Source organism: Dasypus novemcinctus, chromosome 9 (genome assembly GCF_030445035.2).
Source record: "Dasypus novemcinctus isolate mDasNov1 chromosome 9, mDasNov1.1.hap2, whole genome shotgun sequence".
Classification (NCBI taxonomy): domain Eukaryota; kingdom Metazoa; phylum Chordata; class Mammalia; order Cingulata; family Dasypodidae; genus Dasypus; species Dasypus novemcinctus.
The window spans coordinates 91,417,438-91,431,147 of NC_080681.1; the positions used below are offsets into that span (position 1 = coordinate 91,417,438).

At 42.6% G+C, this 13,710-nt stretch overlaps 1 protein-coding gene across 2 annotated transcripts in view; it reads right to left on the reverse strand.

The window, feature by feature from the left end:
• Window positions 1–13,710, reverse strand: part of ERMAP (erythroblast membrane associated protein (Scianna blood group)) — a 36,229-nt gene that overhangs the window by 2,338 nt on the left and 20,181 nt on the right. Inside the window, exons 2-13 of one of the 2 annotated variants that reach the window (XM_012519207.3) lie at window positions 13,334–13,508; window positions 11,246–11,307; window positions 10,267–10,356; window positions 9,729–10,067; window positions 8,375–8,656; window positions 6,795–6,911; window positions 6,220–6,252; window positions 5,141–5,173; window positions 2,715–2,735; window positions 1,891–1,911; window positions 1,768–1,794; window positions 1,651–1,677 (exon numbers count right to left, since the gene is read on the reverse strand). In XM_012519207.3, the coding sequence (XP_012374661.1) occupies window positions 1,651–1,677; window positions 1,768–1,794; window positions 1,891–1,911; window positions 2,715–2,735; window positions 5,141–5,173; window positions 6,220–6,252; window positions 6,795–6,911; window positions 8,375–8,656; window positions 9,729–10,067; window positions 10,267–10,356; window positions 11,246–11,307; window positions 13,334–13,338 (1,057 nt within the window). In that variant the 5' untranslated portion in view covers window positions 13,339–13,508. The remainder of the gene's footprint in view (window positions 1–1,650; window positions 1,678–1,767; window positions 1,795–1,890; window positions 1,912–2,714; window positions 2,736–5,140; window positions 5,174–6,219; window positions 6,253–6,794; window positions 6,912–8,374; window positions 8,657–9,728; window positions 10,068–10,266; window positions 10,357–11,245; window positions 11,308–13,333; window positions 13,509–13,710) is intronic. The other variant, XM_004477395.3, reaches the window with a different exon arrangement.

Sequence of the window (13,710 nt, forward strand, 5' to 3'; positions counted from 1 at the left end):
AGTAATAATAGCACCTATGTTGTAGACCTGTTGTGCAGATTTCATGGGCTGATGCATGAGATGGTTCATATGATGAGTGTGTGATGCTCATTTTGTTTGCTAAAATTGTTGATTTTCAGTATCATTTTAAAATGTTGTTATAAAGAGAAAGATTATTCCTTAAAATTACGGATTAGGGGGTCACTCTGAGGCTTCTCTTGGAGAGAGCTCATCCTAGAGAGTTTAATCTATGAAATCTGTGCTCTGTGGAGGTGACAGGCATAAAATAGACTGTGACTATAATTCAGAGGGTTTATGAGTGTCCCAAATGCCAATCAAGGTGACCTGAGTTCTCTTGAGTGACCACCTAATCGAGTCTATCATACCCTGACTGAAGGAAGACCCTGTGGGGGGAAGGGGACAGCCTGGAAAAATTGATAAGGACCCCACCCAGTGAAAATAACAGATCCCATTCAAACAGCAGCAAAAAACACCAACTGTTTAGGAACAAATTGAGTGAAAGATGTGCAAATTTTTTAGAATAAAGGTACAAAACCTTTTTGTAATCTACATTGTTGAGTTGTCTGCTCGACCCATTCCCTTCTTCTCTGAAAATCCCAACCACTGTCCCCCAAGAAAACTGTTCTGTAGAGAAAGAAGAATATGACAGATGTGTAGAAAGAGCCAGAAAAAGAATGCTATAGGAATGACTTCCTGAACATTAAAGAGACCACACAGGAACCATTTAAAAAATTTGACTACAAAAAATAAACACTTCATATATCAAAGATACTGTAAAGAAATTAAAATGTAAATGAAAAATTTGGAAAAAATTGTCACAAATATGAATATGGCAAAGTTAATGTACTTTATACAGAAAGAATCCTACAAATCAAAAAGTATCCTGAGGGAAGCGAATTTGGCTCAATGGATAGTGCATCCACCTAACACATGGGAGATCCAAGGTTCAAACCCAGGGCCTCCTGACCCGTGTGGTGAATCTGGCCCATGCACAGTGCTGGTGCGCACAAGGAGTGCCATGCCATGCAGGGGTGTCCCCTGCATAGGGAGCCCCACGAGCAAGGAGTGCACCCCATAAGGAGAGCTGCCCCATGCGAAAAAAGTGCTGCCTGCCCAGGAGTGGGGCCGCACACATGGAGAGCTGATGCAGCAAGATAATGTGACAAAAAGAGACACAGATTCCTGGTGCCGCTGACAAGAATACAAGCAGACACAGAAGAACACACAGGGAATGGACACAGAGAGCAGACAACTTGGGGGAAAGGGAGGAGAGGAGACAAATAAATAAAAAATAAATCTTAAAAAAAAAAAGTATCCTGAATAAGATGGGAGCAGACAGTACACAAAGAAGAAATATATATAACCAGTATATTTAAGATAAAACTCAAAAATCAAGTCATAGAAAAATCATAGGAAGATCAAACTGAACATTTATCAGTGATCTAAAAGGGGGGGAGCTTCTAAATCCAAATGTGACCCCCCAAAACATTACAAAAGGAAATAGCTACAGATTTGATAAAAACTTTGAATAAATTGCAATCTGCATTCCAAAGGAATGGAGCAAGAGACTTAAGGATGGACTTAAGGATGGGCTATAGAGACTTAAGGATGGGCTCGGATGTGTGGATCAATGTGATTCGTGTAACTTACCGAAATGCAGCCGGGCCCTTCTCCAGCCTGGAAGACAGAAATGGAGATTGTTAAAGCAATGGAAAATTTGAGACCTCCCAGGCAGTGGGGTCAAGCACAGGAGAAAGTGCATCTCACCTGAGTTTGCTGCAGCTCTTTTCAACTCTATAAAAGAGAAAACAAGGGGATGAGCTATTACTGGAAATACAGATCAAGAGATGGTAAGTTGGCATGGAAGTTACAAGAACACAGGAAACTTACTCAGTTCATGCCGGAGTTTTTCTGAAAAAATAAAAATAAAACAGCTTAAGAAATCAGAATGTAGGCTTCTGCATTCCCCCGATGTGACAATCTCATCCAAACTATGTTCCCAGAGCACTAGCGATACCCTGCAACTCTCCCATAACAGGTTTTGCAATGGCAATGGCTCTGAGCTGTGGGCCTTGAGTCTCCAGAGATACTGCAGAGGGTCAGTAAATGCCTATATGCACTCAAACATTGCCTGCAGACTGAATAAATAATATGTCTTACATACATAGTAATAACCCCATAAATGTATGTAGATGCTGTGGGGAAGAATAAAATACAAGTCTGCTTAAAACAATCATTGAATTCCTACTAAGTGTGTTATTATGTATATTTTCTTAATGTAAAATCAAATAGACATGTCACATGTCTGTGGATTTTTTTTTTAAGTTAAAAAAGAAGTTCTCATGTCAAATGGTAGAGAAGCACTGTCTCACTATATTCAATTAAGTGAGGATCCATCTACCTTGGGACTCATCTAAAGGAATGTCATAGCTGGGTGATAAAAGATACTTCCAGATGACCTCATCTATTGGGGGTTCCTTTCTTTCCTTGGTAAAATGTTTCCTGTTTAGAGCCTATGTAACAGTTATGCAGGAAAAAGGAGAAGGGAATACTTAAGAAAAGGTACCTTTGAGGGCCAAGAAATCCCCATTCTCATGGCTTGAGTTACACTTGCCCCCTCCCTTCTACCCCAGGAAGTGGAACTGAGACACTTATTCCAAGGCAGCGATGTCAGAAGAAGCTGGTTTGTGCCATTGATGATGAGCAGAACTTACTGAGGGCTTTGTGGAGTCTTCCTGCAAGACAGAAAGAGAGGCTTAGATGAGGAGATCTTGCTGCTATATGCCAGAGATCTGGAAGGCTCATCACTCCAGCCTACCATGACCAAAGGATGATGGCAGTTCTCTCAATCCTTTATTCCAAGCACACTTCCAAGAGATAAGACCTCAGGAATCAGATAGTGCTTGCCCCACTTTCCCAGTGACCGAGCTTGCCCAAGACTCTGGTCCCTCCTTCTTCTTGCCTTTGACCTGTCTGGTTTCATTTCTGCTCTTCCAGATGAGGGCATTTCCCTCTTGTTGTTGTTTTTTTTTTTAAGATTTATTTATTTATTTACACACACACACACACATACACACACACATTGTCTGCTCTGTGTCTGCTTGTCTTCTCTTTAGGTGGCACTGGGAACAGATCCTGGGACCTTCTGGATTGGGAAAGAGGTGCTCAATCTCTTGTGTCACCTCAGCTCCCTGGTCTTCTGTGTCTCTTATTGTCTCTCCTCTGTGTCTCTTTTTGTTACGTTATCTTCCTGCGCCAGCTCTCTGCTTGGGCTAGCTTGCTGCACAGACCAGCATTCCTGAACAGGACAGCACTCTGCTTGGGCCAGTTGGCCACGCCAGCCAGCTTCCCTTCACCACGAGGTCCCAGGAATTGAAACCTGGACCTCCCATATGGTGGATGGGAGCCCAACCACTTGAGCCACATCTGCTTCCCTTGCTGCCCTTTTCTAATTTCCAATTAAATTTTTCAAACTTTTTCTCCCAAGAACCCCTAACAATGAGAATGAATGTGTTGGGGGTGGGGGGTGGGGGGAGGCAGGAAGGAGGGGAAGAGGCGGATCTAGGAGGGTAGCTTGACCACACAGGGAAATAATGACTTTCTTTACAGTCTTGTTTTATCTTAAAAAGTCCTGCAGATTAAAAATTCGGCTTCATAACATACTATTGTTTGCTTTTGTATAAAGCAATGTTAAATGACAATTCCCCCTTCCCCCAATAAAATCTTTGTTTTAAGAAAGTGTGACATCCCCTGGCACCCTCAGCAGAACCATAAATTTGAGTAATAAGTTTCAAGCCTTGAAAGAAAGAAACTCATACCTAACTTCAGGTTGGGAATTGACTTGTTGGCATGGCTTTACTATTTTCCACAGTAACTTCCCTCAAGTCCTGTGGCGAGAGTCACAAATTTGGAGATTCCAGAAGGTTTGGGGGCATATATGTATGCTTCATTTGCCCCATATGTGACTTCTTTGAAGGGAACATCTGGCCCACATTTTCCCCTTGCATTGGCCTTGCCAGAGAATTGAAGTTAAACACGTGATTCCACTGCCAGATGCTGTGCTTAGGGCTTTTTCGTGGCCGGGCATGTGCTAGGCATTAGGCAAAGGAGCCATGAAATGGAATATGATATAGCCCCTAAGGAGCTTATGGTTTATTTTTATCATTGCCACTACTAATAGTCTCCATTTATTGTGCACTGTTCTTATAATGAGCTAGGCACCAAATCCTCTCAAAAAGATGAGGAGTGTTTAGTTATTATTCCCATTTTTTTAAAAAAGGGGAGTCCAAGACTCAGAGAGACAAGGAAATGGGCCTAAGGTCATCCAGCTGGTAACTGGCTGAGGATGCCCTCACCCCTACACTACACTGTTTCCTTCTGCTCTTGAGCAGAACAGCCACAGTGTCCCTGTGGTGTGCTAACCTACACTCACCAGTCTGGAGGAGACGTAAGGAGGGAAGAGAGGAGTCACTGAAATCATTGCATGTCGAGGCATTTGTCTTCCCTGCTAGACTTCAAAGAGCAGAGCCTGTGTCTCTGTACCCTTGGTGTCTAACTCTGCACTCTCAATAGCCCAGAGCGCATTCAGTCAATGAAGATGAAGTGGAATAAGGGAATGGAGCCACTCTGTGTTCCATGCACTGTGACAGGAATTCTTAAAAGTTTGTCTCTTTTAATACTCAAAATAATCATGAAGGAATTTATTATCCTCATTTCACAGAAGAGGACAACAAGGCTCAGAGTAGTGAAGTAACTTACTCCAGGCTAGTAAGTGGTAGACCAATGATCTGAGCCAGGGGTCACTGATTCCAGAGCCTGTGTCCCTTCCCTTACACCATATTGCCTCTCTTGGTGCAAAGCTTATATAGATCCATGAGATTCTCATGCATACCATATGACCAAATTAGTATATTTTAAAATAGATTCCCCCTCCCCCTTTTTAAAAAATATTGGTGGAAAGGCTAATGAGGAGAACTCGTGATAACTCAACCCTAAAGCCCCTTAACATTGGGAACTAAATTCCAATAATATTAATGGAATATATACGATGTATATATAAAAATAGACTGTCAGCATTTATCTAGGAGGAGAAAGAATATGTTATTTGTCCCCTACTCCTTACTCTTGTACAAGAAATTACCTTTTTCTTTTGCATGGTCTGAGAGAAGATTTTCTAGAGAAAGGAAAGAAAAAAGAAAATGAGATTTTGCATCTTACTTTGAAGACCCCTAATTACTACTGATTTTCCCTGCTCTTGAACCTGTCCACCTCTGTCTTTCTCCACATCCACCTTCTTGATCCAGACCCTCATCATTTCTCACCTGGATGGCAGAAATAGCATACCAAATTGTCCCCCACATCCTATCTTATTCCCTCTGGTCTCTTCTCAACACTGCAGACAAACAACTTCTCAAATCATGATTCTGACAGGGAGATTTCCTTCACTTCTTTAGGACTACTCTTAGGGTAAAATATAAAATCTCTAAAAAGATCTACAAGACCTCACACTGCCTGACCCCTGCCTAACTCCCCAGTTTCATCACTTCTGCACCTTTTCACAACCTTATATGAACTCTGCTCTCTCCTGACCACATTTCTTTACTCAGGCTCTGCTTTCTGCTGTGGATGGTTTTCCATTGCCTCCTCATTCATGGCTGCCCAACCTTCATATCAAACATCACTTCCTCTGGGGAGTTCTCTCTAGTTCAAACTTAGTTGCTTCCTCCTGGTCATAGTTTTCCCTGCACTGTGAATTTTTGTCCATGGCATTTATCATAGTTTCAGTATTACATTTGTTTGGGTAATTATTTAATTAATGTATACCTCCCTGATGAGACTGAAAGCTTCAGCAGGGCAAAGACTGTGTCTGCTTTTACTCACCATTGTGTCCCCAGCACCTAGTAGAGTCCTGGTCATTTAGTAGACAATTATCAATTATTTGTTGAATGAATTAAAGCTTCCCTCACTTTAAACCTACATAGCTCTCACAGAATAAGGTCAAGTAATTAGTTTACAGACAATAACCACCAAACCAAACTGGAAGGCAAGCTATTACAAGTGAGAGTCAGCAAAAATTGCAAACAAAACCAATGGAGACTTCCACCGCCACAAAGGACAGCAGATGTGGGGGTTTTGGGGTACAGATTTAGATTAGTGGGCACTGGGGACACAGGCCTGAGAAGTACAGATAAACATCCCCACCTAGCTGAGGACACTTACCTACCTCCATCACCTGGTCATAAAGTAGCTTCTCTAGAAGGAAAAGAAGAAGATAGATTTCACTCCACTTAAGCAAGGCTTTTTCTAAGAGTTGCCCCAAATGGTTTAAGCTGCATGAGTAGCACTTAGCTCCTTGTCATTGTGGGTGTGTGACCATTCAAAAGAATTAAAAGGTCCTTCCAACCGTCAGATGAGGGCAGGAGTATTGAATTACGAGACTTTAAATGTCCTTTCCAAACCCAAGATCTTTATGAAACTTCTGATGTGATTGGGTTTCTTAATTAACTAGATGTGTTTGGATTTCTTGATTAATTAGAAGACTGGCATGGTAAGAATGTTATTTTCTCATTTCTCAAAGGATGAGAACTCACAACTCTGCCCATGGGCACAGTTTATTTAATCCCCTCCACAATGCAAGTCAGCAGGGCATGGAATCACCAGTCTTCTCCCAACAACTTGAGGGGTCTCTAACCTATGGAGAAGCACCATGTCTATCTCTGCTTCCTTCCTGGTTTTTCCCAAAGAAGGTGCAGTACCACCCCCTGCCAGTCTGGGTTCCCTTACCACTTTGTTACCTTTTGATCTTCTTTGCTTCCAGATGAGACAAATACCCACAATAATGAGAAGTCCCAAGACAGGCAGGATCACAGCAAGAGCCACCATTGAGGAGGAGACCCTCCCTGAAGATGGGGCTGGAAGAGAAACCACCGACCACCCTCAGAGAGATGTCTGAGATCTTCTTCCACACCAAGGGTCCCACCTCAGATGACAGATGACTCAGGCACATCCAAACCGTGTCCATCACCTTTAGGAAAGACCTTTGGCCAAGACTGATGAGACTCTTTGCTACACTTAGCAACTCAAACCCTGGCTGACTAAAAGATAAGCGAGATGTTCTTCTTTTAGGAATGGATTAGAAGATCCTGCCTGCAGACAGTGGGTTAAATGCAGCTGCTCAACCACAACCTCACCCTGCCCTCTAATTCAATGGAAAAATAATCCAGGAACTTCAAAGAACTGGAGGTGCTCTCCTCAGTAATCACCCACAGTCTTCTCATGAGCCCCCCTGCTTCCACCTTCAAATCCTCACTCTACCCTGGAACAGCAGCCAGCAACTTCTGTCCTTATCCCTAACAGCAGGGTAAAACAGTTTCTATGGTGCTGCAGCAGCAGGCCTAAGCCAGGAAGGAGAGAAAGGAGAAAGAAAACAAGAAATATAAAAGAAAAAAATAGTAGAAGTGGTGTTATGACAAGCATTCAAGAACCTAAGTTGGGTTCTAGCTGGGACCTGGGTAAGGGATTGAGCCTCTGCAAGACTGGTTTGCCTGGTCTGTAAAATGGGAATAATAATAGTCCCATTGGGTTGCTGGGAGATTTAAAAATCAGGCATGTAAAGCACTTAGTGCTTTGTGAACAGCGTTGCCAGTAGTGGAAAAAGGGTGGAGGACTGGCAGAGAAAAGAAGAAAGGGATTAGTAGAGGTTTATGACTCGTCTCCACCTTCAGATTCCAGGCCACAGTCTATCTTTTTTGGCTCTAAAACCACCCCTCTCTGCCATATGGCTCTATGTTTCAAGAGTCTTTAAAAGGTTCATACCTGTTGACCTATTAATTTCACTTCTAGAAAGATATCCTAAGAAAGTAATCAGAACTGCTTTCCAGAATATCGGCAAAGATGCTCATTGCCCCCCTTAGCTATAATATGAAGAAAAACTGGAAACCATCCAAATGTCCAGAAATAGGACATTAATTAATTTTTTATGGTATAGCCTCACAATGAAATACTAGAGAGCTCTTAAAAATCATGTTGCACAGAATTGCTTAAGGACATGGGCAAATGCTCATGACATCATAAGTGGAGGAAAAAAACACCCAGGCACAAGAATACATACATATAAACATATGTACACAGAGAGATGCATATATCCAAGAAAGTCCTGAAGGAAAGACACCTAAATGTTAGCAAAGTTCTTTCCCATTGATGAGTTTACAGGTCATTTTTAATTTTCTTTAAAATTTTTTTGGTAATTTTTCAAGTTTTCTACAATAAATGTGTCATTCTTAGAATTTAAGAAATTCAAAAAATTGTTTATAAAGTAAGTATTTAATCTGAGACCATCAGGTGCTTCAAACCCATTTTCTGCCTCAACTTTTACCTGTTATGAGCATGGCAGCCGTCTTTTCTTGGCCAAGGGCCTCGTTCCGAACAGTGCAGGACACATTCCCCAGTGTGCTGTCCCTGACTCTGCAGGTCACTGCTGTTTGGAAGAGGCCAGCTTCATCCAGGGAGTGGGCCTCGGACAGGAATAGAAGCAACCCGCCCTGAGGGTCTCTCCACTCGGCCCAGGGCTCTGGGAACCATCCCACGGACCTGCACACCAGGTAGATCCATCCAGCATCATAGCTCTTCACATGAATATAAGGGTCAGAGCCTAGAACTGGAGAGGAGAGATTGCCTGGCTGAACCAGCCCAGAAGCAGATTAACAGGGCCTTGGTCTCCAGGAGCCAGGAGCCAGAAGCCTCCTTCCTCTCACAGCTTTCTCTGATGAACAAGGGCAACTGTTAATGTAACTTCAAAAGTTGCCTCCTTCTCCCCCATGCTCTCCACAATGGGGTAAAACAGTCTCTAGCTTCATCCTAATACCTTTCAAAATCTTCCCATACGAGTTACTGTATCATATGATTCAGATTCTCTTGTGCATCTCAGCCCCCCTTTTAAAATTTTTATTTTGTTTTATTTTTAGAAGTTATCAGGATTGAACACGGGCTCAACCACTGAGCTACACCTGCTCCCTTTAGCCCCCTTTTAACAACTACTTCCCCCACCCCAAACGAAGCCATGTTTAGAAAGTCTGTCTGCCAAACAATGTTTATTTTAAAGTAATCGATTTAGTCCCAGTTTTTGGTATGCAACTCTAAGTTACAACCAAAAAGAGTCATTGTGACCAAGGAACTGGTCTCATTGCAAGCAAATAAAAAGGTATGCTTTTTTTTTTGTTGTTTCTATGTTTTGTTTTGTTTTGCTTTTGTTTTTGTGTAGACTGGAGTTTTGAAAAAATATTGGAGAAACCCTATGTTTACCTTCTTAGACTTTTAAGTGCTCAGGGACTCCGGGATAGGACCCAATAAACAAATACTTGTCACAGCTCAGTATTCTGGTCTTTGAGGACATCTCCTTACAGCCATGGTTATGAATTCCCAGATAATGGAGCAAAGAAAGATGATCCAGAGATGGAAGAGCTATTGATTGAGTCACCAAGCTCTAGGGGTCACTAACTGTATAACCAGAATCTGCATTATACAGTGTTTTCCAAAGCCCAGGTTCCTTCTTCAGCAGAAACACCTGGACAAGGTCTCAGCTTCAGATGAGACAAATGGACACTAGTGGGTAAAGCTGAACCATCAGGGCAAAACTTGGAGTTGAAAGAAAATTCTGTACATGGGGGGACAAAGTAGATCCTGACTAAACTCATCCAGTTTCCACAATGACCCCAGGTGCCCATCCTAACCTGCAACCCGCAGGGTCACGCTGTCCTCTCGACTGAGGTTGCCAATCTGGATCTGACATCGATACTGCCCTCGGTCCTCAAACCGGACCTTGCGAATCTCCAGAATGACACTTCCTTCTTGGGCATCTCTCACCAGTGCTGTCCTCCCCTTATATTCTGGCATCAGATCTTCGTCCCAGTCTTTCCCATTCCGGAACACGTGAATGGCCTGGGAGCGCTGGGGCTGTGAGGACCGCAACCACTTCACTTCGGTGGGCACCGTGACTGGCCAGAGGGTGAGAGGGCAGAGCAGCTTGGCTGTGCCCCCTAGCGGGACCAGGTGAAACTTGCTGGCATCCCCTGTGCAGTCAAAAAAAGAGACAAGGAGATCTGGGAGGGATGGGAGAAGGAGGGCTTGAAAACGGATAAGGAAGGATAAAGCCTGGGAAGGCCAGTAGAAAGGAATAGGGGAAGAACAGAACCCAAGAAAAAATAAAGCCTCAGGCCAACCTACACCATCAGATGTCCTGGGCAGAGAAAGAGGTTCAGAAATTCCTACCTGACCCGTGAGTGGGCAGCTGGAGGAAGACAAATGTAATGAGGCAGCTGCAAAGCCAGGAGCCAGAGAAACTTGCCATTTCCGTCCAGACTAGAAAGACAGGGACAGGGAGGTGTGGGAAAAGGGTTAGTGACCTGATGTGAGAGAAGGTACAACCTGAGAGGGGGGTGGTGTGATGGAGACCATGGAGTATATGCTCTGGGACCAGACATTCGGAAACCCAGCTTTGTTACCTATCACTTTGTAACTTTGCTGAAAACCTCAATGAGACTGTTTCTTCATCTTTGAAATGGGTATAATAATGGTGCCTCTTGCAGGATTGTTGAGAAGATTGGAGGAAATAAGTGCTCAAGTCAGAGGCTGTCACCATGGTTAAGTCTCTATAAATAACGTGGATGAGGATCCAAGAATGAAACACTGAGTGTGATTTAGAAGACACAAGGAGTAGTGTAGAAGATGAGAGCTTGCACCCAGAACTATCCAAGTACATACCAGAATACTGCTCTCGTTTCACAACTAGAGTGTCCACGGCCAGGCTTTGGAAGTGCATGTTTCAAGCTATTCCCAGACACACAGTGTCCCTGGAGCTCTTCCCTGACAGCCCTTCCACTTTTACTCTTGAGAAATAACAAACTCAGCAATAGGTCTCTTCATTTCATCTCCCCCACTCTCTCCGCCAGCCCCTGGAAACCACTAATCTATTTTCTGTTTCTATGGATTTGCTAGTCATTTTGTGTAAATATGTGGTCTTCTGTGTCTGACTTCTTTCACTTAGCATAACGTTTTCAATGTTCATTCACATAGCTTGTACAGTATTTCATTCCTTTTTATGTTCCATTGATTGGATATACCATTTTTGTTTATCCATTCATCAGTTATTGGACACTGAGTTGTTTCCATTTTTTGGCTATGAATTATGCTGCTATAAACATTAATGTACAGGTTTTTGTATGGACACATAATTCTTTTGGGTAAATACCTTGGAGTAAAGTGTCTGGGCCATGTGGTAATTCCCTCCATTTCACCTTGAAGGCGCTAATCCTATAAATTCAATATCTGCAGTTAGAAAAACCTGGATTCATATTTTAGTTCCACCTATTTACTAAGCTCTGTGCCCCTGGGACTGTTATACAATTTCTCTGGACCTCAGTTACTTAATCTATAAAGAGGAAACCTTTCCCACAGGGTGATATGAACATTCAAAGAGATAATGCGTATCAGGTACTTGCCACAAATGCCTGGCAGAGCAAGTGCTCAATAAATGGTTTGTTGTTATTATTATTAAACTAAATGAGGACAGTTATCCCTGGCAGGTATAGGTCACTGTGTGCGTTAACCACAGGGACACCCTAAAAGAGTCCCTACTATAAATTTATTTCCCTACCTACATGCAATGCCTGAAATTCCTTTAGCAGGAAAAGAATTTCTCTTGTCACAATTGATGATAAAGTTTAAAATGTAAACACACCAGGAAAAGATAACACATCTCTTAAACTCTCTCCAAGGTTTCCCATCTTTTCCAAAGAAGAGGTTTTGTTTTTGTTTTTGTTTTTGAAAGTTAATCATTTATTTGAGCTCTCTGTGAATGGGCTGGGGAGTTTCTCTAGTGTTCTTCTCTTGTTAGCATCAACATAATAATCCTGGGGTCTCTAATTCTCTTGGTGATAAAGATAATAGATCAAGTGAGCATTACATTTTTTTCTTCACAAAGAAGAACTAACAGTTATGGTTAATATCAAATTAGACAGTTCTATGTGCTTTCCTACAGACACTTCATGTGTTCCCTATGGTTCTTGGTAGGTTACACATACCTTACATTAAAAAAAATTTTTTTTTCAATTAAAATGTCTTCTTTTTTAAGATACATAAATCATAAAAAACGTTACATTAAAAAATATAAGAGGGCGGTGGACTTGGCCCAGTGGTTAGGGCATCCGTCTACCACATGGGAGGTCCGCGGTTCAAATCCCAGGCCTCCTTGACCCGTGTGGAGCTGGCCCATGCGCAGTGCTGATGCACGCAAGGAGTGCCCTGCCACGCAGGGGTGTCCCCTGAGTAGGGGAGCCCCACACGCAAGGAGTGCGCCCCGTAAGGAGAGCCACCCAGCGCGAAAGAAAGTGCAGCCTGCCCAGGAATGGTGCCGCACACACGGAGAGCTGACACAGCAAGATGACGCAGCGAAAAGAAACACAGATTCCTGTGCCACTGACCACAACAGAAGTGGACAAAGAAGCGCAGCAAATAGACACAGAGAACAGACAACTGGGGTGAGAGAGAAATAAATAAATAAATCTTTATAAATAAATAAATAAATATAAGAGGTTCCACATACCACCCCACCCCCCCCCCCCCCCAAGAAGCCATCAGGCCTAGGGTGCTGAAGATCTTGGAATAGGGCAAAGATGGGCAGTAGAGGGCACGGAGGTATCAAGGAGAGATTAGGAAATCGACGATTAACTTCAGCTTTGAACAAATTTCCAGTTCTGTTTTTATCGTGGCAAAAAAAGTGCAGTTTAGTTCTTTGTTTTTTGTCTTTTTAATTGTAATGCCTACCACACATCCCTCTAATCCTCCAGTATTGTAAATGGCAACAGACCACTCGGATGGAGTGGGGTTACAATTACACTCAGGACGTATTTTTCTGCCTCTATCACATCCACCTTCCGACAGGTTACCAGTTACTCAGGAACTGAACAAGAGAAATTACATAAATGAAAAAACGTCCCTATTTTATCAGTTATGGTTGAAGGTGGAAGTAGATAGGGCCCAGGATCCCATGGAGTTACCCCCAACCCCAAAGACCCTCAACTAGAAGATAATTGTAAAGACATGTCCAGAGGGATATAGAACTTCAAGGTGACCTAGGACTGTCTGAAATTAAAAGAAAAGGAGACCTTCATAGCCCCAACTTCCTAGATTCTGACTGTTTATGACAAGGGAGTGGGCTCTAGAGTCAGCCAGCCATCAAGCCCTGGCCCTGCCATTTCCTAGCTCTAAACCTTAGGTTAATTTACTTCTCTAAGCCTCCTTTTTCCCAACACATGAATAAGTTATTAGTAGTACCTACCTCATCAATAGGACTATAGTGAGGATTCATAGAAAATACATATGAAAGGATTTGCACCAGATGCTAGGAATAAAAAAATGAAGTCCTTCCATCAGATTGTCACTCTCTGTAGTCAGGCAATTGACGTGACTTCAAGAGGAGAATCAATGGAAAGCAGCTGTAGGAGCAGACTAACCTAGGAGAGGATATCAGAAATAGGACATTGTCACATTCTGTAATCAGAGAAATGCAAGTTAAAACCACAGTTAGATAGCATTTGTCTCCCTTCAAATTATCAAAGATTAGGAGAAAAAGTATTTTAATATCTATAATCTCCAGTGTCATTAGAGATATGAGTAAACTAACTCTCTTGTCCATTGCTGAACAACTTTCACAAG